Source organism: Artemia sp. Qi Xiang Cuo, chromosome 1 (genome assembly GCF_049724085.1).
Source record: "Artemia sp. Qi Xiang Cuo chromosome 1, ASM4972408v1, whole genome shotgun sequence".
NCBI lineage: Eukaryota > Metazoa > Arthropoda > Branchiopoda > Anostraca > Artemiidae > Artemia > Artemia sp. Qi Xiang Cuo.
In genome coordinates this window covers 73,581,921-73,603,659 of record NC_142794.1, presented here as the reverse complement: position 1 = coordinate 73,603,659, position 21,739 = coordinate 73,581,921, and the positions used below count along the sequence as shown (strand labels likewise).

At 35.5% G+C, this 21,739-nt stretch overlaps 2 protein-coding genes across 2 annotated transcripts in view; one reads left to right on the top strand and one right to left on the bottom strand.

The window, feature by feature from the left end:
• LOC148956704 (cyclin-dependent kinase 4 inhibitor B-like) overlaps nt 1–21,739 on the bottom strand; it is a 57,446-nt gene that overhangs the window by 28,990 nt on the left and 6,717 nt on the right. Inside the window, exons 2-3 of the mRNA XM_089091781.1 lie at nt 10,367–10,427; nt 1,923–2,027 (exon numbers count right to left, since the gene is read on the bottom strand). Coding sequence (XP_088947907.1) covers nt 1,923–2,027; nt 10,367–10,405 — 144 coding nt within the window. The 5' untranslated portion in view covers nt 10,406–10,427. The remainder of the gene's footprint in view (nt 1–1,922; nt 2,028–10,366; nt 10,428–21,739) is intronic.
• LOC148956702 (protein-lysine N-methyltransferase SMYD4-like) overlaps nt 13,996–21,739 on the top strand; it is a 70,934-nt gene continuing 63,190 nt past the window's right edge. Inside the window, exon 1 of the mRNA XM_089086825.1 lies at nt 13,996–14,102. Within this exon, the coding sequence (XP_088942951.1) occupies nt 14,081–14,102 (22 nt within the window). The 5' untranslated portion in view covers nt 13,996–14,080. The remainder of the gene's footprint in view (nt 14,103–21,739) is intronic.

The window sequence follows — 21,739 nt, the reverse complement described above, 5'->3', positions numbered from 1 at the left end:
AAAACCTTGAAAGCTCCGTCACCTTAAAATAGTTTTGATCTGTCAAGATACTGCAACATATTTCTATGGCCCAAAGCCAAAACTCTTTTAGGAATATTTTTTCTGGAATCGTAAAGGACAAAATCTTGATGCAAATTCGGGACTTCAAAAGCCATCGACTGGGTTTCTCGAAGATTATTATCATTTTTTCATCTTTCTTGACGAATGGACTCTTCCAAGGTACTCTTTGCAGGCATTCTAATGCCCGTGCCACACTATAGTCACACTTGTCGATAAAATCAAAATTACGGACGACTACAGCGCCAATTACGTTCGCCGTTCGTAATTTCTTGAACTGAACTTTCAATCATAAATTTCTTGGCTGACCAATCAGAGTCAAGGTTTAAGGCATACTTTTTAAAACCAGAGAAGATGGAAACTTACAACAGCGAATTTTCTATCTGGGAGAGGAATCTGACAAAAGTTAAGAAGACTTAGTATTAGTCGAGAACAGTTGGACACAAATTACTGTTGGTGCAAACTCTTTAAACTAATTTCTTACAATTTTAATTTGTTGCTTTTTAAATACAAGTGTGACGCTAAAATCAAGAAAACTGTCATATCATTCATGATTTTTGGCTTTCTTTATCGACAGATGTGAGTATGATGTGGCACGGGCATAACAATTACGTCCTCATTTTCAAATTTAAGCTGTGTCCCTAAAAGGTTTCTACTTGACACAGAGGAAGTGGAGGCTGCTTGTTTAATGTTGGTCTTTATCTGAGGAGTTCTCACACTGATCGGATCACCAGGGTGTGAATGCTCACCAGGCTTTGGTGATTGATCAACATATATGTATTGAAACAGATCTGAGTTATTTGGTGGTTGAGTTTTTTGGTGGTCGGGTTGATGGTGGTTGAGTTGTTTGGTGGTTGAATTTAGGGTAATTGAGTTTAGGGTGGTTGAGTTGTTTGGTGGTCGAGTTATGGTGATTGATTTGTTGATGGTTGAGTTGTCTGTTCACCGAAAATTTAAACACAGTTTTAAATCAGCCTATGTTACAGATTGTACAGTTTTTGTTGTTTTCTTCTTTTTTTTAAAACTCGAGTGGCCCCTTAAAATTCATGAAAAATGAGAAAATAACAAAGGGGCTATCCTTACTGGCAAGGATGCACATAGGAGGCGCCATCAGGATACTTTAATAGTTTAACCCCTCATTCCTTAGGATATCAGAACATACAAGAAATGTAAACGCATACAGAAGATATGATATTTTACCGGCAAAAACTTTTTTTTGCAATGGCTGTGCTTGCAACATGGTAACCACACCATTATTCTATGAATTCATCGAATGAGATCTCATCTTGAAAAATACTCACAACCTCCCACCTCTTTCCGTTGTGCAGAATGAAAGATTTCCAATAAACAGCACTAGATTGTTATATAGTTTGTGTAAAATTAAAAATTAAAAAACAATTAAATTTAAAAATTAAATTTTTTAATTTAATTGAAATTCAAAAAGTGAAAATAATTTTCATTTACTTTTTAATATTCCTGAGCACCAGGACAATAACGGTGGTGCTAACATTTCTAAATTTGACCAAATTCAAGTTCTTTAGTTTTCAAGGCTCTTTAAAATAGACTAATAGGCTACTTCTGAATTATGAAGGTGAGGTAAATTGACCAAAATTTACAGCATATACACACACACGTTGTACATTATCAATAGCTGCAGAACAGAAATACTGTTGCGTGTAAAAAAGGTAGAAAAGGTGAACGAGGAAGCAAAACATTTCATAACAATCTATTTTCAAAGGGCGCGCTCTTTGAAGTGTTTTTTTCTATAGTAAATTTGCACAGTGCAAATTTAATCTTGTCAAGAAAAAAAAAATAATATTGCTTAACGATAAGGTATCTACCAAAAACGAATGCAAAAGTTTTACCGAGTCTGTTCCATGTATATCGTATCCGTTTCCTAGCATTGTATTTAGAGCTTCTTTTTTCCCCTGAGCTGCAGCGTTGTGCAAAAAGCCACCTCCAAATACTTTCTGCAAAATCAAAAGATTAAATGACAGCAATGCCAATACAAAACAAATACCTAATGGGAAGTTAGTTAATACGTAAGAACTGACCGTCATGTACGAAAAAAGTATTAAGCTTTCATGTGTTGAGCAATAAACAGTATATCTTAATTACGGAAGTTTTTACACTCTCTAATTTTTTGTAGCCGGCAGGCGATTTTCTTGACAGCCAGATTCTATTCTACCAATGTTAGAATGTCTTTGTATGGAGGAAATCTTGGGCCATAGAAATTTCTACTACTAGGCCTATTACTACTGATAAAGTTTTTTGAAGCACTAAAGTCACCTGAGGCTGACACAGCTCCTCACGCTTCTCCCCCAATTTAATATATAATGAAAATAATGAAATACGATTATTTATATGGCAAGCAAAGTTGTGTTTAAAATAATTCAAAGCTGTGTTTTCATATACAGGTTTATTTTATTTTTCCGTTTCAAATAGACAGGGCTGTTCTAAGGATTCAAACAATTTTGGTTTCAATCTAAGACGTCAGGCAAAACTCACATAGCGACGTTGACATCCACAAAGACTCAGTTTCATCCATCTACCGAATTAACTTTTCGGAATCTGCTTTGTATTTTTTTTTTTTTTTTTTTAGGTTGACAAATACGTTAAAAAATGTTTCATTAAAAATGTTCAAATGCTTTTCTATTTTTAAAGTAGTTTTACCATTCCAGGAAGCTACAGTGATGACAGTGGTCAAATACGGCTCCGAAGCATGAGCGCTCTGAAAAGCGGATGAAAATTTGCTAGATGTTTTCCAGAGAAATTGCCTACGGATTGTTCTGGGTACCCACCTGACTGACCCTATTTCAAACAGTAGGCTGTTAGAAAGTGTGGTTCAATCCCGCTTTCTAGGGCTATAATGAGAGGAAGGTTAAGATGGCTAGGCTAGGGCAATTTCTGCGGGTGAAGGATGGTAGATTGCCAAAGATTTTCCTTTTCGGCCAACCGTCTAGGGCTAAAAGGAAAGCAGTCCGTCCACGGTTGGGGTGGGGGTTGTAAAGAAAGACTTAAAGGAAATGGGAACTTCCTAGGAGGGTTTAAAAACGGAGGCTTTGAATAGATTGGGATGGAGGAGGAGCGTGCGTAGCTGTGTTGGTCTCAGGCGGCTTGGTGCTGCGGTGGGCTGTTAGTAGTAGTACTAGTATTCTCTGAGGGAAACTCTGAGTAAAATCATATTTCCGAGTCGATGAATGGATAGATCTGAAACTAATGAATCCATTATGTAAATATTTTGTCCTTTCAGTGCAATTTACTGCTGTAGTCTCGTCACAGAATTACACGTTTCACAGGCATGGAAACCTTAAGGGTGGTATTAAAAAGTATGATATACACCCTTTTCTTTTTTGCATAAGCACATTGATTGTGATTTGACAAAGATAGAACCTGCCAACCCCGTATACATTGGATTGATGCTCTGCTTGGTAATATGGAGCCTAAGGTTCGACTCCAGCAGCCGTGAGGTTGGGCGACAGGCCTGTCACCTGTCCCTGTGAAGAAGACCCAGCAACTGATGTGTCAAGTCGACACTCTATATGCCATCAATGTCTCTGGAGGATTTTTATCCTTTACCTAAAACCTACCGTTTTGCCTCATCTAATGTTAATGTATCGTAATTTGTTGGCTCTAGCCACAAATCTTAAATGAACTACTGCAGCACATTCAGTATCGAAGTCTTGCATAGCAAATACATTCGAAAATCACTCTACAGAGAGCAAAAAGATCAAGTGCGCTTGTTCCTTGTTTTTTTTTTTTTTTTTTTTTATCGTGGGCTGGAAAACAAAACCCTTTTTATTCTTTTCAAAACGTTTTACAGCATTTTGTGGTTTTACAGCACTTTGATTTTTTCTATGCAGTTTTCCCGAGGTTATTTGGTTTACAGTCCGTATAATCTGTTTTCCATGTCCACTCAAACATTTTGGCTTGTGACACGTCTGGTCCCAGAAATAATGTAAATAGAGATAAATATCCATCTGAACAAGTGACCAAGGCAACAAAAACACCAAGGAAGATATTTGTCATTTTAATGAATTTTCAAAATTTTACAGCATTTTGTAATTCTATAACACATGTATTTCCTTTACCAATAATTACACCGATGTTACCTGGTGGTACTGAAACATGGTAATACAGGTACAGTTGGTAAAACCCGCAGTCAAAAATTTTGTTTGTGAAGTCATGGGTTCCAGAAATAAATGTGATTTATAAATAAATCCCTTTGAACCCGTGGCCAATGAATCAAGAACCGTTTTGAAATCGAAATCACCTTTGCTCACAATTTTCTCACTTTTGAAAATGTATAAGATGCACCCTCTTGTTTTCTTCAGGACGGTACATGTAGGTGGTCTAAAAAGTTTCTCATTTTAACAAGAAGATGACAGCACTTGTCAATCAAAGCTAGGGAATTTGGTCCTACAATTTCTGACTTATGGATTCAGAGATGGTGTTTGACAATCGTCTGAGCAAGTTGATTTGACAGTTTATATGACAATGAAAAAAAAAAATCAAGCATCAAGCATTAATTGAATATTTGGTTTGAGAGTTAATACTAAGAGGCAAATTAAAGGTAAATTGAACGTTATTTACAGGGACTCTAGAACATCATTATCTACCATGAAAGTCTGGGTTGATCAATTTAAGCGTGGTTGTGCCAGTTTCGTAGAAGATTGATGCTCAGGACTTTAGAAACTGGCACCACAGTCAAAAATGCCACTAAAATTTACCAAGTGGCGTTAGAAAACCATCGAATTAGATAGCGACAGAGGTACAAATTCATGAAGTTTAAGACACAATTTAACTTAAAACTAAAAAAGAAGTTTTTCGTATGCAGACCAATGGTCACCTTAGTGAAGGTACTGATCTCCTCATTTTCTGCCTTCAGCCGGAAGTGGTAGGCATGTTTTGGACAAAGTCATCCAACTCTTCCCGTGCTTTTCCCCCAGGTTCTTGCAGGTACTCATTCGGACCTGGGCAGACTCTGGCAGAGCTTACAGGATTTACCGCTGAGCCCCTTCCTAAACCACATACTTAGCGACAGCAGGACTCGAAACCTGCCTCAAAAGATGTGCGATTGCAAGTTCAAAGTGGCAGCCACTCGGTTAAGACGGCTAAAAATGTGAAAAACAAAACAAAAAAGCGGTACTTCCTTGTTAGCTAGTACACACTCGAGAACTTGTATCGTGACCATGAGACAATAAACTGTTTTCACGGTCTTTATACCAGACAATTAGCTTCGGTTTGGTGGTAAACTACACTGTAGCTATATTTGAATTAAATATTTAGTTCATATTTGGGTTAGGTTTGGTTGGTCTAGAATACGTATTTAATATGATGCGGTCTGGGCTACCCCCTTCCATAACTCTTTGTTGTAGTTTCCACAATTTGGTTACTGAACTATTATATTTTCATCATATTTTCTTCAATTCATGAGTGTGTACTAGCTAACAAGGAACCAAAAAACATGTAAAAAAGTGAGTTTTAAAATCTAGAGGGGTTCTTCAAAATAAATCCCAGAAGAGATGTTTTCCAAATCTACAGGTGCAATTGCCCCTGTCCCAGCCTCTAATCGTATACCTTAATAGCAGAGACCATGAATAACTCTAAAGAACATACTCATCATATATTGAACCAATATCCGGGCATCGAAAGCTGTTCACAGGCTGGGTGCGGCAATTGCTCACATTCAACCAAAGCGTGTTCTGAACAGCATTCTAACGCTTGGTTTTCCCTGTTAATGCAAAAAAATCAAGGTTTTAGCCCTGATTAATTACCATAGCTGTAACTTATAGCCTATATACCATTATCCATCCGCAGCAAAAACAGAGCAAAAAAGGAAAAAAATACAAGGACATAAGTGGCTCCAAAAAAAGTAAGAAGCCTTTTTTTACTCTAAAAGTGATGATGACTCTTCTGTAATGGTGTTATTCTAATCGATTTTCTTCTGAAACAAGAAAAAGAACAAAGGAGCACACTACGCATCACTATTTGAAAATCTGAAAACAGAGCTAGGAAAAACCACCAGGTTTGCTGAAAAACAATCTGTTTTACCATGAAAATACAACATCTTACAACTCAGCGATTCCCATGTCAAAGATCCACGAATTACGACTGCTTTACCACTCTTGCTACTCTTTAAATCTGGCTCAAAGAGACATTTCTTTTATCTGTAATCTTAAAATTGCGCTTGGAGGACTGCTCAGAGGAAAACGACTTTTTATTATCAAAATAGGATTCCATCACCCTCTTAAACAATTATTTTGCATCGCGGGAACATCGCGGGAAGAAATATAGAATGAAAAAGAGACTTTGTGAAAAATTAAAAGTAAATTTGAAAAAAAATTATCCTTTTCGTCTGTTGTCAAGCTGATCATAGTAAGACCACTCTCAAACTTCGAGCTCGTCACTTCTTGCATCACTGGTCTGCAAATCATTGCACATAGAATATTGTACCTTCTTTCACCGAAGGACCGGTGTTCTGAGTGGTCATTAGCCAGAATTGGTTGGGAAAATAGGAATTTTTACTTACTGACTGGTCATTTAACGGTATTTTTATCAAGAAACTGGAAGAATCGCAGAGCCTCTCCATAGGATTTCACCACACCCCTCATGTTTTCAGCTCAATGTCCGAAAGCATTCAGAGAGTGCCCTTCATCCGATGCCTGTCATCTCTACCAGCATTACGATAAAAATGTATGTAAGACCAATCGGCAAGCATGGATATCTCCTGTATGCTGGTGCCCCGAAAATGTTTCTGGCACCACTCCAAAACATCCAAAATCGAGCTAATAGGGCAGGTTTAGTTGTTCCCTATGACTCTCTCTAGTCTTTTAGTAAGAGGCTTGATAGAGGTTCTCTTCAGATGCTTAAAATCACATCCTTCTCTAGAGCTTTCTCGCGTTGTGCCCCCAACTGTCCAACCAACAAGACAGACATAAAGGCACACAGCTCGGTAAAACTACCTTGAGCTGACACGCCAAGAACAGGGTACTTGAAGAACAGCTTCATCTGACGTTGCACTTCGATCTGGAATGATGATCTTCCTTAAGAAGTTATCTCTAAAAATTGCTCTGTTCACTCTTTTAAAAGAAGATTCAATACACATCTAAAAACATCGATAAAAGACTAACGGCAAATCATATACTTAGTCATATTTGATGCCGTGAATTTAGGTATAAAGAAATGTAAAGGAAAAATTTTGTTATTTCTATGGCAGATACAGCAGGTAAAAACCAAGACTTAATTTAGCCCTGTAAGGATTCTTGCCACACATTAGGGGAAAGTGACGGTCCAAGTCTGCAAATGAGGAGGGTTAGGCTGTGGTCTTGGAAAGTGGAACCCGGACCTTGAAGACTTACCCTCAGGGAAATACCCCTGCAATTGAAATTGCTACAATAACCATGGATACAGCTACAGCTACCACTCTACACCGTATACGAAACGAAGAGCAAGTAGTAATGCAGTGAATGTCAGTAAGAACAAACGACTTGGCCCCATCTGATTCTCCACTGGTGCTAAAATGCAAAAATAAAGCAGTTGAGCAGATCAAAGAATTTAAGCATCTCAGGAGTTAAATCGAATAGGATGGGGCCAACATGAACAGCCAACAAAATCAACAGGAGAATTGGTTGAGCTACTTGATGCATTGCCTCCTGAATAGTAAAGTGATGTTTACCCTCCTCTGTACTATCAAGGGCAGAAAGCTAAACATTCAACTGATGAAATTTGTCCTAACCTTTCAAAACATGTGTCATAGAAGAACCGTGACCGAATCGTGGCAGCAGAAGGTCACCAAAATATAAGTTAACCGGCGAACCGGTCAGCCATTATTTACTCACCTTCTGAAGTATAAGAGGTTGGCGCAAAAGAGGTCGACAGGACACAGCTTACGATGGCAACATGAGAAGCCTGGAGCTGGCTCTTAAAATACAGCGAGTAGACGTCACAGCTGCAGCTCAGTTCAAGATATCTGACGAAGTTTTGTAGGCATCCATGCGTCATTCATGGTACTGAAGTATCTAATGCATGATGTAAGAACCAACGTAAGGGGATGAAGTTACTTGGTGTAAAATAATATTAATTTCTTTCTGAAATGGTACATTTTTGCCTTTCAAATTCCTATAGACTCTAAAACATCAAACATACTTATACAAGCTTTTATCGGAAATCCACTTTCACTCAAAATTTTTCCTGAGCACAGAATTCGTTTTATGGCTATATCTGAGCTTTTGAAAAAAGTTTCAGGTTGAAAAACTTTATATTTTAACATCATTTACGCTAATGAATCTTATTATTTGCTTAAATGTTTTGTGATCAACCCATATTGCTGTATTGATTTTACTGATAACCGTATTTACATTATTTGTCTTAATCTAGGTTTTATTGGCATTTTTATTCTTAAATTTGGGTTCCCATAACTGGTTATGTTCTAGTTTAACACGGTTCAACATTTTGAACCATAACACTATGATCTCCGTAACGGTGATAATAAAGTTAAGAGCATCTTTCCTTTTAAGGACACCCTAGACGGTCAATCATTTTGATCAAAAGCTTCTGTCAATCAATTGATTAAAGCATGATTGACCGTCTATGAACCGATTGAGTCATTCAAACTTTCTATCAATCACCATCAACGCTTGACTCGACCGCCAAACAGGTTCCTAGATAGTCAATCCTGATTTCATATATTGATTGACAGAAGCAAAATGATTGACCGTCTAGGGTGTCCTTTAATGTTAATTTTGAAAAGTTCCGTTATCGAAAAAAATAATTTTGTGAAGACCTTCTTGAAGCTAATCCGGCTACTATTTTGTTGTGGATCTAATCATAGAGAATTGACTATCTAAGTAACCAAAGCAAAAGTTGATTAGAAGTAAAGGCTTTCAAGTAAGTATTTTGATATTTAGAAGTAAATTGTACTCTACGGCCGTGTATATTCAGGTTACCGGATTTTCACTTTCGGAAAAAAGTACCCTAAGTTCTTTGAAAGCGCAATCAATTAAAGATTCAGGGAGAAATTTTAACGGACATTTTCTTCAGTCTTTCAGCTGTTAATTTCAATAATATGAAAATTAAACAAAAGAAGTTGCTCACCCCTAGATTCTGAAAACTATAGGCTGCCTCCTTCTACATTTTAGCCTATTGGCAGCTAATAATGTCCCTTCTATTTTCATAAATATTTTCCCATCATTAGGATACAACAGACAGCTCAAATAGGCCTAGAATTCCTTAGTCTAGTGCCTCCAAAAGTATATAGGCTATACAGTGCCTCTTGGATTCTGTTATAAGGTGACCAATGTAATTTAGCTTTTACAAAATATGAAAGGTTCAGCCTTACAAGTCCATGAGTTTTTACATGTGTTAGCTGTTTGAAGTGTGAATCTAAGTTTTACTACTTCACCATTTTAAAATTTTAGGTACGAAAAGAAATTATAAACTTTACCATTAAACTGGGTGATTTTTTCAAGTGAGCGCATAAAAAAGAAACCTGAAATAAAAATAAACATTCAGTTGAAAAAATTCTTGAGCAATTTTTGCTTAGCCGTATTGATAAACTGTTCAGCTCTAAATGGGAAAACAAGAAAATTACCAAAGGAAAAGAAAGAAAAATATGTCATTTGCAACTATTACCGTCACACTCAGGGATCGTCTAAGCATCTTTTTCTCCAATTCCTGAAATTACTAATTGGCCAAAGCTTTAACAGAAATTTATTTGTTTTCATGTTGCGACTTTGCTTTTTCACCTTAAGCGCATAGGCTTGCATATGAAGAAAATGCATAATGTCGGCTTGAAAATCCCCTTCGAAAAGTATTCACAAGGCAAGTGAAAGACTAAGTTCTGAAAGATGATGGCAAACCTGTTTCTTTCTCCTGTTCCAAGAAAAAGAAAATTGTCGTATCCATGCCCAAGGGAGCTTCAAACATAGTCTCTAGTACCAAAAAATCAGAATATTCCCTAGCTTAAAAATAGTATCTTTGTAGTTAGAATTTCAGTTCTGAAAATAATTCGAAATGTTTTTTTTTTAATTTTGATATAGAGTATATTAGAATAGATAATTACTAAACTCAAAATAAGATAAATTAATGACACTTTACCTACGATAAATTAGCACAATTAAAATAAGTTAATGGCACTTTAACTGTCTCTATAAGAAGAATTGAACAGCAAAATTGTACATATTTTTCTATTTAAGCCAAACCTGACATGGTGAAATGGGAAATTCCTGTTTATGTCCATTTAAATAGGTTTACTGAATCTGACTTTTGATGAAAAATCACTCGAAATGAAAATAATTCCTAAACTTACTTGAAATGGTCGATATTTCCCAGTGTTGTCGTGATCCATGTTCAAAAATTCACTAGCCTCCCTGAAAAATGAAATATAGTTCACAAATAAATAAAGGATTATCGGGAGAAAAACATCACAGGCTCATGCTGACACTCATATTTTTAGCTTTTTCTTTTTTTAGAGTTAAAATCTATTTTTTCTATTTGGGGGATGAAGTTAAGACTTTCAGTGATAGTTCCTTTGGGGGTGGGATTTTTCTCTGATCCTCACAAAAGAGCACACACTTCGACTTTTGTTCTATTTTTATGTCTGTTGTCCGATAGACTTTGCTGCGGCTTAGAATATGTACCATCATTCGCTTTTTAGAGTTTAAAAAAATATTGAAGTTCCATTCCACTGTTTCAGCGGGCTAGAAAACCGTGTTTCAGTGCGTTTGGACCAACCATCACGGTAAATTCAGACAGTCTAAACTGGTTTGACATTTGAATAATTTCATCATTAGCCATCAAAGGCTAATTTTCAGCAGTTGTGCTTTTTGGCACTGATTTGATTGTCACCAAACTGCTGGAAGTTCGATAGCCCCTTTGTTCGCTATTGACAGGCCCACAAGCCGCCCAACTTTTGGTCATGGGCAAAAAGGGTTAAACCTAAAAAACTGGGGAGCAGCAAGTATAGACAATAGAAGATATGAAAATGATTTTATCTTAACTAATATCTAATGATGGGAAGCAGAGTATTTCATAATGTCTCCAAAATCATTTCATACGTAAACACCAGTTAATAAGCCATTGCTACAGTAAGTAGTGAGATCGAAAAGCGCTCACTGTCACTATGGACCTAGCGATGGTTACAAAAACAGAAGGAGGCAAAACTACAAAAAGGGTAGTGGTAAAAAGGCTGGTCATACAAAACAACAACCACCGAAACTAACACTTCGTAAGCACTCTCTTCATTTGGGGTTTGAACTTTCTCGGTGAAATTGGCAAGCTGACCGTAGAATAAACTGTATTGTAAGAAGGCTTCACTTCCTCCTAGGTGCATACAATAGTTTTTTTTTTCTTTTTCTAACGATTTGAGTTCATGCCAAACTTTGAAAAAAAGCAAAAGCCCTTAGCGGTAACTAGGCCCAGCGCCGAAGTTTGGATTGTCTAAACTTCATTGAAATTAAATTATGGCCAGCCAATTAAGACCATCAACCACATTGAATCATTTTATTTAAAACTTATTACAACAACTCACTACAGCACCAAGTCGCCTGAGGCCAAAACAGCTGCACATGGTCCTCGTCCATCCCAATCCATTCAAAGCCTGTCTGTTTACACCCTCCCAAAGGCACGAAATATAATTACTAGAATCCTTTCACATTTTCTTATGTAATCTGCAAAACTATTAAGCACTTAATACAAATGGCTAAATATGGGAACTATATTCTAAAACATGTCTTATGAAGCTACAATAAACGTGAAAATGCTGGGATAAAGTTATTTTAAATTTTTGCACTAATTTTAATATTTGAAGTACTGTTTTTACTCTTTTCGCTAGTTCGAAGTTAAGGGCTTCCCGTTTCAGGTCACTAGCCATCATAATGCCAAGTAATATTGTTTTGTCAGCTATCAGATTATTTAGGAATCGGGACTAGCAGGTTATAATTTTATTAAAAAGAAAAGGAAAATAAATTTAACAAGACGCTTTGATTCAGTAGATGCCATTTGGAAATGTGAAATATACTTTATCAAAAGTTCTAATAAACTTACAGAGTCGAAATATTTCCATCTGTTTTCAAAACCATTTTCATTGATGTTTACCATAAGCAAAAATAAAACCAGGTAAAAGTCCATGCTTCTAGGGCACTATTGAAACCAGGCTCTTGGGCCAAAAAGCAATAAGATTCTACTTCTTTATTTGCATAACATTTGAAAGATTACTACAAATATTTCAAACTAAATAAGGATTCGCGAATACTAAGTTAAGAGTTTTGAAACCAAAATATCATGTCGCATTAGGTTAAAACCTAGTCTTAAGAAACGTCACATAAATTTCGACAGGATAGCGGTCATTTAACGCTCAATGAAAAAGTGCATTTGGACCCTGAACTGCAGTAATTGCCTTGCGTACAGTAAAGTCAACCGTAATTCAGAAGAGGTTCGAATCTGAAAGTTTCCTTCTTTATCATAGTCAGTGTGGCAATAACTGACAAAATCATCATAAGAGCTTAAATGAAATGCGTTTCAGTTTTGGACAGTCAGCTTAGGACAGTTTTCTCAAAATTCCAAAATCCCTGAGTGAAATTCTTAACATCTTTTAGTGACTATGAGCCGACTCAACTCAGCGACAAAATCTACAAAAAGTCAACTAGAGTCCGGTGACAAAACGATCAAAGTAGCTGTGACTACAGAGGGTAAAAAGCTTGAATTTGACCATAGTTTAACTACAGTCCAAGTCGGGACGCACTCAAAGTTTTAGCCATGTTTCCAAGCTGTCTTAAATCAATCAAAGGCTAAATCGAAGACTTAAAATGCTGCAATAAAAAGTTCATAAACTTTTCTGAAAGTCATTGGACACACCCTATGAGAATTTATTTTTACATATTTCTCATTAATAAGAATAACAAGCCTGTTTTTAAGGAACAGGAAGCCCATATGACAAAGAAAATACACTCAAAATATCATAGAAAGGTTTTTTATTTTATTTTTTTCAGGGAAAGTGCTCACTAGTTCGTTTAATTTTAATTAATACTTCTTGCTCACTTATTACCAGCATTGCTACAGTTACCATTCTCTAACTGTGTTGAAAAAAAGTGATTTTGACTTTCTAGCTCAACTACTTACAACTAGACAATCAAACAAATCTTATAATAAATAGGTCTGCCAATAGCTAAGACTCTGCATCACTTCTATCTCAATGCTTTCTAAATCTTACCATTGACTGAAAGACTTCAGTGAAAGACTTAAGTTAAAAAGATGATCTAGTAGACATTTTTAAGGACAGGATAGACGCAGAGTTTAGGCTACAAACGACGACATTTTTCCAAAACGTGCGTATTTTATATAATCTCTCGAGTTAGAAACTATTTCTAGATCCTAACAACATTTTCACGATGACTTGCTTATCTTTGAAGTTTTAACTCAATAAAACTAAATATAGTAAATAGGCCTATCAAGCTACTTTACATTGAAATCCGTAAAAACATAATCTTATTTCTGATCATTGGATTATTTTGAGACAACCAATCCGACACCGCTTCGCACTTCTACGTAAAGGAGCAGGCAGTATGAACTCGCAATGTAACACCAGTGCTAAGCTCATCCAATCTCACTTTTAGAGCTACTTGACTGATCAGCTAAACAAATCGTCTTCTTTGAGTAGACATGTTTAAGAAATGCAAGATATTTACCAAGAGAATGCAGGTTTTTGGTGAAAAGGCCAGCACGTTATTCACATGTTTTTGCTTTTAGAACGCTACGCCCGTCGGCCCTTGGAGTGAAAATGTTAGTTCAGTGTGAGTAACTATTAATAAGAAGAACAAGAAGAAGGCAGTCATTCAATTTCCACAGGTCCTGCTGTTAAATAGAAGAAGAAGAAGAACAGGTTTGAAATTCTATTTTATTCTAGATTACCTTCTTTGATTACTCTAGGACCGTACCTCAAGAATGTTTCTAGGCCTATTGGTATCACTGGAGAGCCTTATTCTATGCAAGGCTATTTCTAAATGAATTGGCCACTTGTCTGCCAATGCATCCTTACCATCCCAATGGTACCATATAACCTATAGCCCTTAAAAGCTAAAAGAAAATGATAACACAACAAAATTCTTAGGCTATAATATGTAGTAGACCTATGTTTCTATTAATGAGACTAGGCTATCATGTTTTCTTTGATTGTTATGCATCTTTTAAAGCTAGGCTATAAGAGAGAGGACATATAAAAGAAACATTTTGATGAAATAAAAATAGTGTCTCAAGATTTGTTATTTCATGCTATGGTAAAATTCTACTTTAGCTACTTTTGACTATCTTGGAAAGGGGTTAGGTTAAGAAAATGAAACTTTCAGGGATGGGTCTACAGGCTAAAGTATGTCCTGGGAAGATATTTTGAAGTATCCACCTCCACTCCTTCTCCCTCTAGAGGGTCCTGACCTTTGATGACTTTAAAAATATGTGAGCTATAGAAGTGAAACCTTGCAAAACAGATCTTCTGCTTAAATGAAGTACAACAAAATTGTTTTCAGCTTCACAACTTTGCTCAATCCCAATTTATAAGGTTTTAAATATATGTAAATACATTTCCTAAATTTTGGAAATAACTATTTATATGTCTTAAAATTCTGCTCAAATAACTGAAATTGCATTTTCAGAGCTAAAGCCAGAGAAAAAGAAACTGATAACTGAAAATTAAGGTAAAATGTTGTTTTGTCAAAATTTCAATGGGTATAGACCTGTCATGTAGGCAAATTTCATGACCCTCTAGAGGGAGAAGGTTTGGAGGTAGGTACTTCAAAATACCTTCCCGGGACATACTTTAGCCTTTAGACCCATCCCTGAAAGTCTCATTGTCCTAACCTAACCCCTTCCCAAGATAGCCGAAAGTAGCTAAAGTAGAATTTTACCGGTTAAAGTTCTACGAAATCATATTATTGAGTTAGGAATAAAGTGAACACACCATTTGATGCCTTTTTTATGCTGATTACAAATATAATAAGCATTTCTATTGGAAATGAATTTCAGCCCCCCCCCCTATATAGGCTATACCTAACCCTGAATTGGCCTATATAGGGGGGGCTGAAACTCATGTCCGATAGAAATGCTTATTATATTTGTAATCAGCATAAAAAAAAGGCATTGAATGGTGTATTCACTTTTGTCCTAACTCAATAATATGATTTTGTAGAACTTTACCTATTTAAGTTCCTCTTCTGATGGTGCACCCCTTACTCACATTAGAGGTCCCATATATAGCTCTAAGAATAGGCCTATAGAAATATTATTCCTAAAACCTTTCACTTCACTTTACCACTGCCTTCCTCCTAATGGTCAAACATATAGCACAAGTTAGCTGGTAAATATATACCAAATCATATTATTGAGTTAGGAATAAAGTAAATACACCATTCCAAGCCTTTTTTTATGCTGATTATGAATATAGGCTAATAATCATTTCTATCAGAAATAAATTTCAGCCCCCCTATATAGGCCAATTCAGGGTATATATTTCTACATTAGGGGGGTAAAGTTTAAAATTACCTCCCATTTACATCAGAAACTAAATTTGCCCCTACCCCCCCTAATGTATAAATATATACCCTGAATTGGCATATATAGGGGGGGGGGCTGAAATTCATTTCCAATAGAAATGGTTATTATATTTGTAATCAGCATAAAAAAAGGCATTGAATGGTGTATTCACTTTATTCCTAACTCAATAATATGATTTGGTGTATATTTACCAGTTAGCCTATATATTCACCATGAATTTTCAGTAAATATTGAGCCATTCACAGGCCTATAATTGACCTACCAATAAAGTGAGCATACCACTTGATGCCTTTTTTGTACTTTCTGAATATAATAAATGCTTTTATGACAAATCCAATTGTGACCATTTTTTGGACCTTTGAAAATGATAATTTCTTTCTATGGTTTTTGGGTAGGCTATAAAATTGGCTAAAACATTGGTTTCAAACTTACTATATCAGGCAAAATTCTAGTTTAGCTACTTTTTGCTATCTTGAAAAGGGGTTAAGTTATGAAAATTAAACTTTCAATAATGAATCCAGGGCCAAAAAAATTCTCTGGAAAGGTATTGCCAAGCTTCCATGTTAACCCTCTTTCAATTTCTAAGCCTTTGAAATTTGCCTACTTGACAGGTTGATAATTGTTGCATATATACTATTAGAACTTGATAATTGGAACAGGTTGAAATAATATACCTATTGAAATTTTGACAAAACAACATTTTACCTTCAGTGGTACCATTTCAGAAAACCTCTGTGGGGGGGGGGGCAAAGATCAATTTTGGGCCCCAGTCCAGACTCAAAATGTAATTACTCTGTTTGGTGAACTACTCTTCAAATTAGTCTTTGAATACACATTAAAGCAAAATAATTTATTTAGATTTTGCCTTCTGCAACCTGGTTAGGGACCAAAAAATTGTTACAAGATGGAGCATTTACCACACAAATTAAAAACTGAAAGTTGAGTGCAGTTACTTAGGCAATGGGTATCTCCTCGGCTTCATTTTTGTGAAGTCATACACAAGCTTTTCAAAATCAAGCTCCTACACTGCAGCCTTTTCAGAGAACATAAGGAGCAAATGTGAAAGTTGCTTGTTGTCTGAAGGTAATCCTTCAAAAATGTCAACACAGAGAAAAATCTTTCATTTGAGCATGTTGTGAGACAAAACAACATTTTATCTTCAGTGGCACCATTTCAGGAAACCTCCAAGGGGGGGAGGGTGAAAGATCAATTTTGGGCCCCAGTCCAGACTCAAAATGTAATTACTCTGTTTGGTGAACTACTCTTTAACTTAGTCTTTGAATACACATTAAAGCAAAATAATTTATTTAGATTTTGCCTTCTGCAACCTGGTTAGGGACCAAAAAATTGTTACAAGATGGAACATTTATCACACCAATTAAAAACCAAAATTTATGTGCAGTTACTTAAGCAGTGGATATTTCCTTGGCTTCATTTTTGTGAAGTTATACACAAGCTTTTCAAAATCAAGCTCCTACACTGTAGCCTTTTCAGAGAACATAAGGAGCAAATGTGAAAATTGCTTGTTGTCTGAAGGTAATCCTTCAAAAATGTCAACACAGAGAAAAATCTTTCATTTGAGCACATTGTGAGCAGGAATATGAGGACTACCCTCTTGACCTCAAGAACCTCAGAACAAGCTTATTTCAATCCTCCTAGGCTTTTGAAAAGATCTAAAGCATTTGCTGGTTTTGGTGGAAGCTGCAACACATATGTATGAGCTATCAAATCTTGACTCTTCAGCTCTATAACATTGATGCCAGCCTTATAAAAGTATGTTGCAATTTCAAGAAGTAAATCTCTGTTCACAAAGTCTTTGGATTTGGAGTTAAACACTCGTTTGGCTTCTAGTACTGGCAGCTGGACAGAATGACACTCTTCAAATTCATTTACCACTCTGTCCAAAATCTTGTAGAACTCTGAATGCAAAATCTGTAAAAATAACTCTGCAAAAAAGGAGAAAATGCAAAATCTCTTTGCATTTTCTCCTCTGTTCTTGTGCCCTCAGATTCAGTGCTGTGCATAAAAAGAAGAGGCTACAGTATACAGTGCACTAAATACAAAATGAGAAACAACACTCCAAGACCCTAGTCTGGATACCCCCTTTTCCCAAATGTTGCAAATGACTTTACAGGCTGATTGGTTACATAAATAATTGGAGACAGTATAATCATTCTTCAAATGGGTGACTTCCCTGCAAATCTTTGAGTGTCTTAAATTTGCTGTTTTCTAATGACCTGGTTTTTGGTTTTCAGGAATAAATTGAAAGTAACAAAAAAAATTTGGAAAAGGAAGAATAAACTAATAGCTTCAGAGTTAAAAATTGGCCCCCTCAAACAGGGGGCCATGCCCCTTCCCCCCAAATGGTGCCACTGTTATCTTAATTTTTAGTTATCAGTTTCTTTTTCTCTGGTTTTAGTTCTGAAAATGCAATTCATGTTATTTGAGTAGAATTTTAAGCCATATCACATTGTTTTTTTCTCTAAATTTAGGAAATGTATTTGTAGATCTTTGAAACTCCATAATTTGGGATTGAGCTAAGCTGTGAAGCTCAAAACAGTTTTGTTGTACTTCATTTAAGCAGAAGATCTATTTTGCAAGATTTCACTTTCAAAACACAAAGATTTTTAAAGGTCATCAAAGGTCACTGCCCTCTAAAAGGAGAAGGAGTAGAGGTGGGTACTTCAAAGTACCTTCCCAGGGTATACTTAGTTTTGTAGACTCATCTTTGAGAATTTCATTTTCCTAACCAAACCTCTTTCCAAGATAGCAAAAAGTAGCTGAACTAAAATTTACCCTATATCATTATAAAATCCATTTTGTTAAAGTTACATAATCCACAAGCATTGACTTGTCACAATTAAGTTGAAAACAATTGAAAATGATTTCTTCATTTTCTATCTAATAATTTATTCATAATTTCTATCTGCCATGTTTCTTCTGTTGGCTTTGATATTTTTTGACATTTAGGTCAAACAACAGTTTTCAAGTGGCCTACCAGAATAAGAAGAAAACATGGCAGAATTATTTTTATTCAACTTTGTCATGACAAATCAATGTTTTTGAAATATATAGCTTTTACTAAATAGATTTATTATGAAATAGTAAGTTTGAAACCAATGTTTTAACCTATTTTTATATCCAAAAACTGTAGCAAGGAATTATTATTTTCAAGGGTCCTAAAAGGGCTCAAAATTGAATTTGCAAGAAAAGAAATTATCATATTCAGAAAGAGCATTGAAAATGGCACCAAGACGTATGTTCACTTTATTCATAAGTCAATTATATGAACTGCTCAATATTTACCAAATGTTCTTCCTGCTTGGTTTTGTTAATGTTGCTTGTTTGCCATTAAATATATTTGAAGAAAAGAGTTACATATAGAAAATCAATGGATAATGCATAATTTCAGCTACACATTTGACCATGTGGGTGGGGCTAAAGTAATGTGAAATGCTTTTAGTATTTGATATGAGTTTTAGTAATGATATTCTAAAATTTTTTGTGTTGTTTTCAGAACTTTCTAGTGTTTTCATGTTATGGCACCAACCAATACACTAGTACCATGAGGTATGTTATTAGAGTAGCAGCAGTTATATCGAAAAACAGCATGAGAAAAGGAATTTAATGGTGCTACTTTTATTTCATGAAGATGCTAGGGTAAAGGTACTGATGATTTGACGGTGGAATTTCAGAACCCCTGTCGAAATTTTCCTTCAAAACGGAATAACTCTGCTTAGCCGTGACTTGGAGCGCTATCTCTTGAAGCCGTTTTTGTATTCCAATAATAGGAAACGTTGACACAATATCCAGTACACCCAGATAAGAAAAGAATATTTAATTCAGTCAGTTTCCTGTTTTTAACAAGAAAGGAGCTCCTGACAATTTTTCAGGTATGTAATGTTGAAACTGCTGTTACTTGGTCATTTATTGCAAAAAAAAAAGTTGGGATTGGCACCAATGCATCAAGACACATCTGATTTTATCCAAATTCTAATCACATTAGCTTTTTCTTGAGAAAATTAAATTAAAATGGCAACACATATTGCATTATCAAATTTAGGTTCCAAGTGACAAAAATTCTTGTTTAATGTAGTGGAATACCAGGTGCATTAAGAATGTTCCTTTAGTCAAATTCAAAGGTAGATAATGGCTTCTATAAATTGATTTATTTCTTTTGGAAATATCTTGTAGTAACCTTGTTGAAATTTTCGACAGACACCAACAGGCCCTGTCAGAATATAGGTGACTGTCAAAACTTCACTAAACATCTAAAACAAATGAGAAATAATTGGTGTCAAAATTCCAGGGTCCACTGATGAAAATATAGCTGTTGAATTTATGGGTACCTGCTGCTGCCAAAAATTGCATAGGTTCACATGGAAGTCATTTTTCCCTTTCCCAAGCACTTATCAACAAAACTAAAAAAAAATCTCAAATTTGGGTTGGAGGTTGAACTGCAGCTTGACAAATACTATGCTGTTTTCTTTAGTGACAAAAAAGTGAGGTGCCATATTTTGTTGGTAGGATTCTGGACTTTCCTGTCAAAGGACAGTCCAAACTAAAATTTTCCAAGTGGATTTGAATTGCAGACCACACTTTGAAATGGCCAAATGTTAATGACATTTACACTGTCAACAATGAACAAATCTTTGCTGGGCCATTAAAACTGACAGGAAGTGGGCCATTCCAGATAATGTTTGAATATGCTATTCCTGTGTTATTATGTGCAACACTTAATAAAAAGAAGATTTATTTTGTTATACTAAATACTACATACCTGAAACAATTTTTTTATACTTTTATAAAATAAATAAAGATGAAGTAAATCAAAAAAACAAAAATATACATGTCAAATATACCGTGTCCTGACCAAAGGTATTTCTATAGTATTTCGGCACATATCAAACACACCAGGTTCCGCTCACAAGCAGTCCCGAAGCATTTTAACCCGTGTCGAATTGGGTTCTGACTTGTGTCAAAAACAGCTAATTTTTTTGTTGTGTTGAATTTGTAGATGAAAATACTCTAATTTTGGAAAAACGGAGTTCTGTACCCTTTTCTGATAAAACTTCAAACTTCTCATCAAACAATTAGATTCCTAGATGTTTTTCCTACATACTGAAACTCTTTTCAAACCAAAAGTCTTTAAATTAGGACTCCTGGAGTAGAAAAACTGTTTTTTTACAAAAACTGATGAATCATCAGTACCTTTACCCTACCTTTAGAAGAGTCCCTCCTACAGTATTAACATCATGTCAAATAATATTTTGGATGGTAATTATTGTAGATAATCCCATTGTAGACAATCAACCAAGAACCTAATGTGTATAACTGCAGAAAAATGTATTAGGGATATATATATTTAAGTTACCATCAATGTCCAAAATCTGGTTAATGTCAAAATTCACTAATGGATGTTTAAAATTCCCTTTTCTCTGCTTGAGTTCCATTAGCTTTGCAAGTCAGCCTTTTCAGTCTAATGCAAACTATGATGGTAAAAGTTAAAGATAGGTTAGGCTGAATTATGTTAGTTTAGATTAGGTTAAATTTGGTTCTAAATATCAGAAATCCTGACCTAAGCTAACCCAACCTCACTGAAGATATTCTATTCTAACCAAACCTACACTCATCAAACCTTGCATTAAATTGAAAACGTTGACTGGCAACACTGACGAAATCCAAGGAGAAAAAAAAATCTCCCCCCCCACCAATGAAAAGAGGCTTGGGATGTCCCTGGCCCTGGGAAAAGGTAGTAATAGTAGCTTGATATTATCTTTCTGGAGTATATTTTAGGCTTTAGGTTCATTCCTAAAAGTTTCATTTACCTTCAATGTATTCAAGTGCTGTATACATAAGTTTACTAAAAAAAAAAGAAATCAAATTGGCTTAATTGGCATTATAAAACAGCTAGTGACAAGAAATAAGCACAAAAAAGTAATGCAAACCATATAATGAGCAAACTTTCTTACATGCCTTATTGCTATGTCAAGCCTCAGTAGGAGGGGGGGGGGGCTAAGGCACAATTGTGTTAGCAGTGGTAATTACATTTTGAAAGATCATTTAATCAATCTTGTTTGTTTCCAGTTTTTTTTTTTTTATTTAGTTTTGTACCTTGAAAGTCTTGCAGAATTTGACT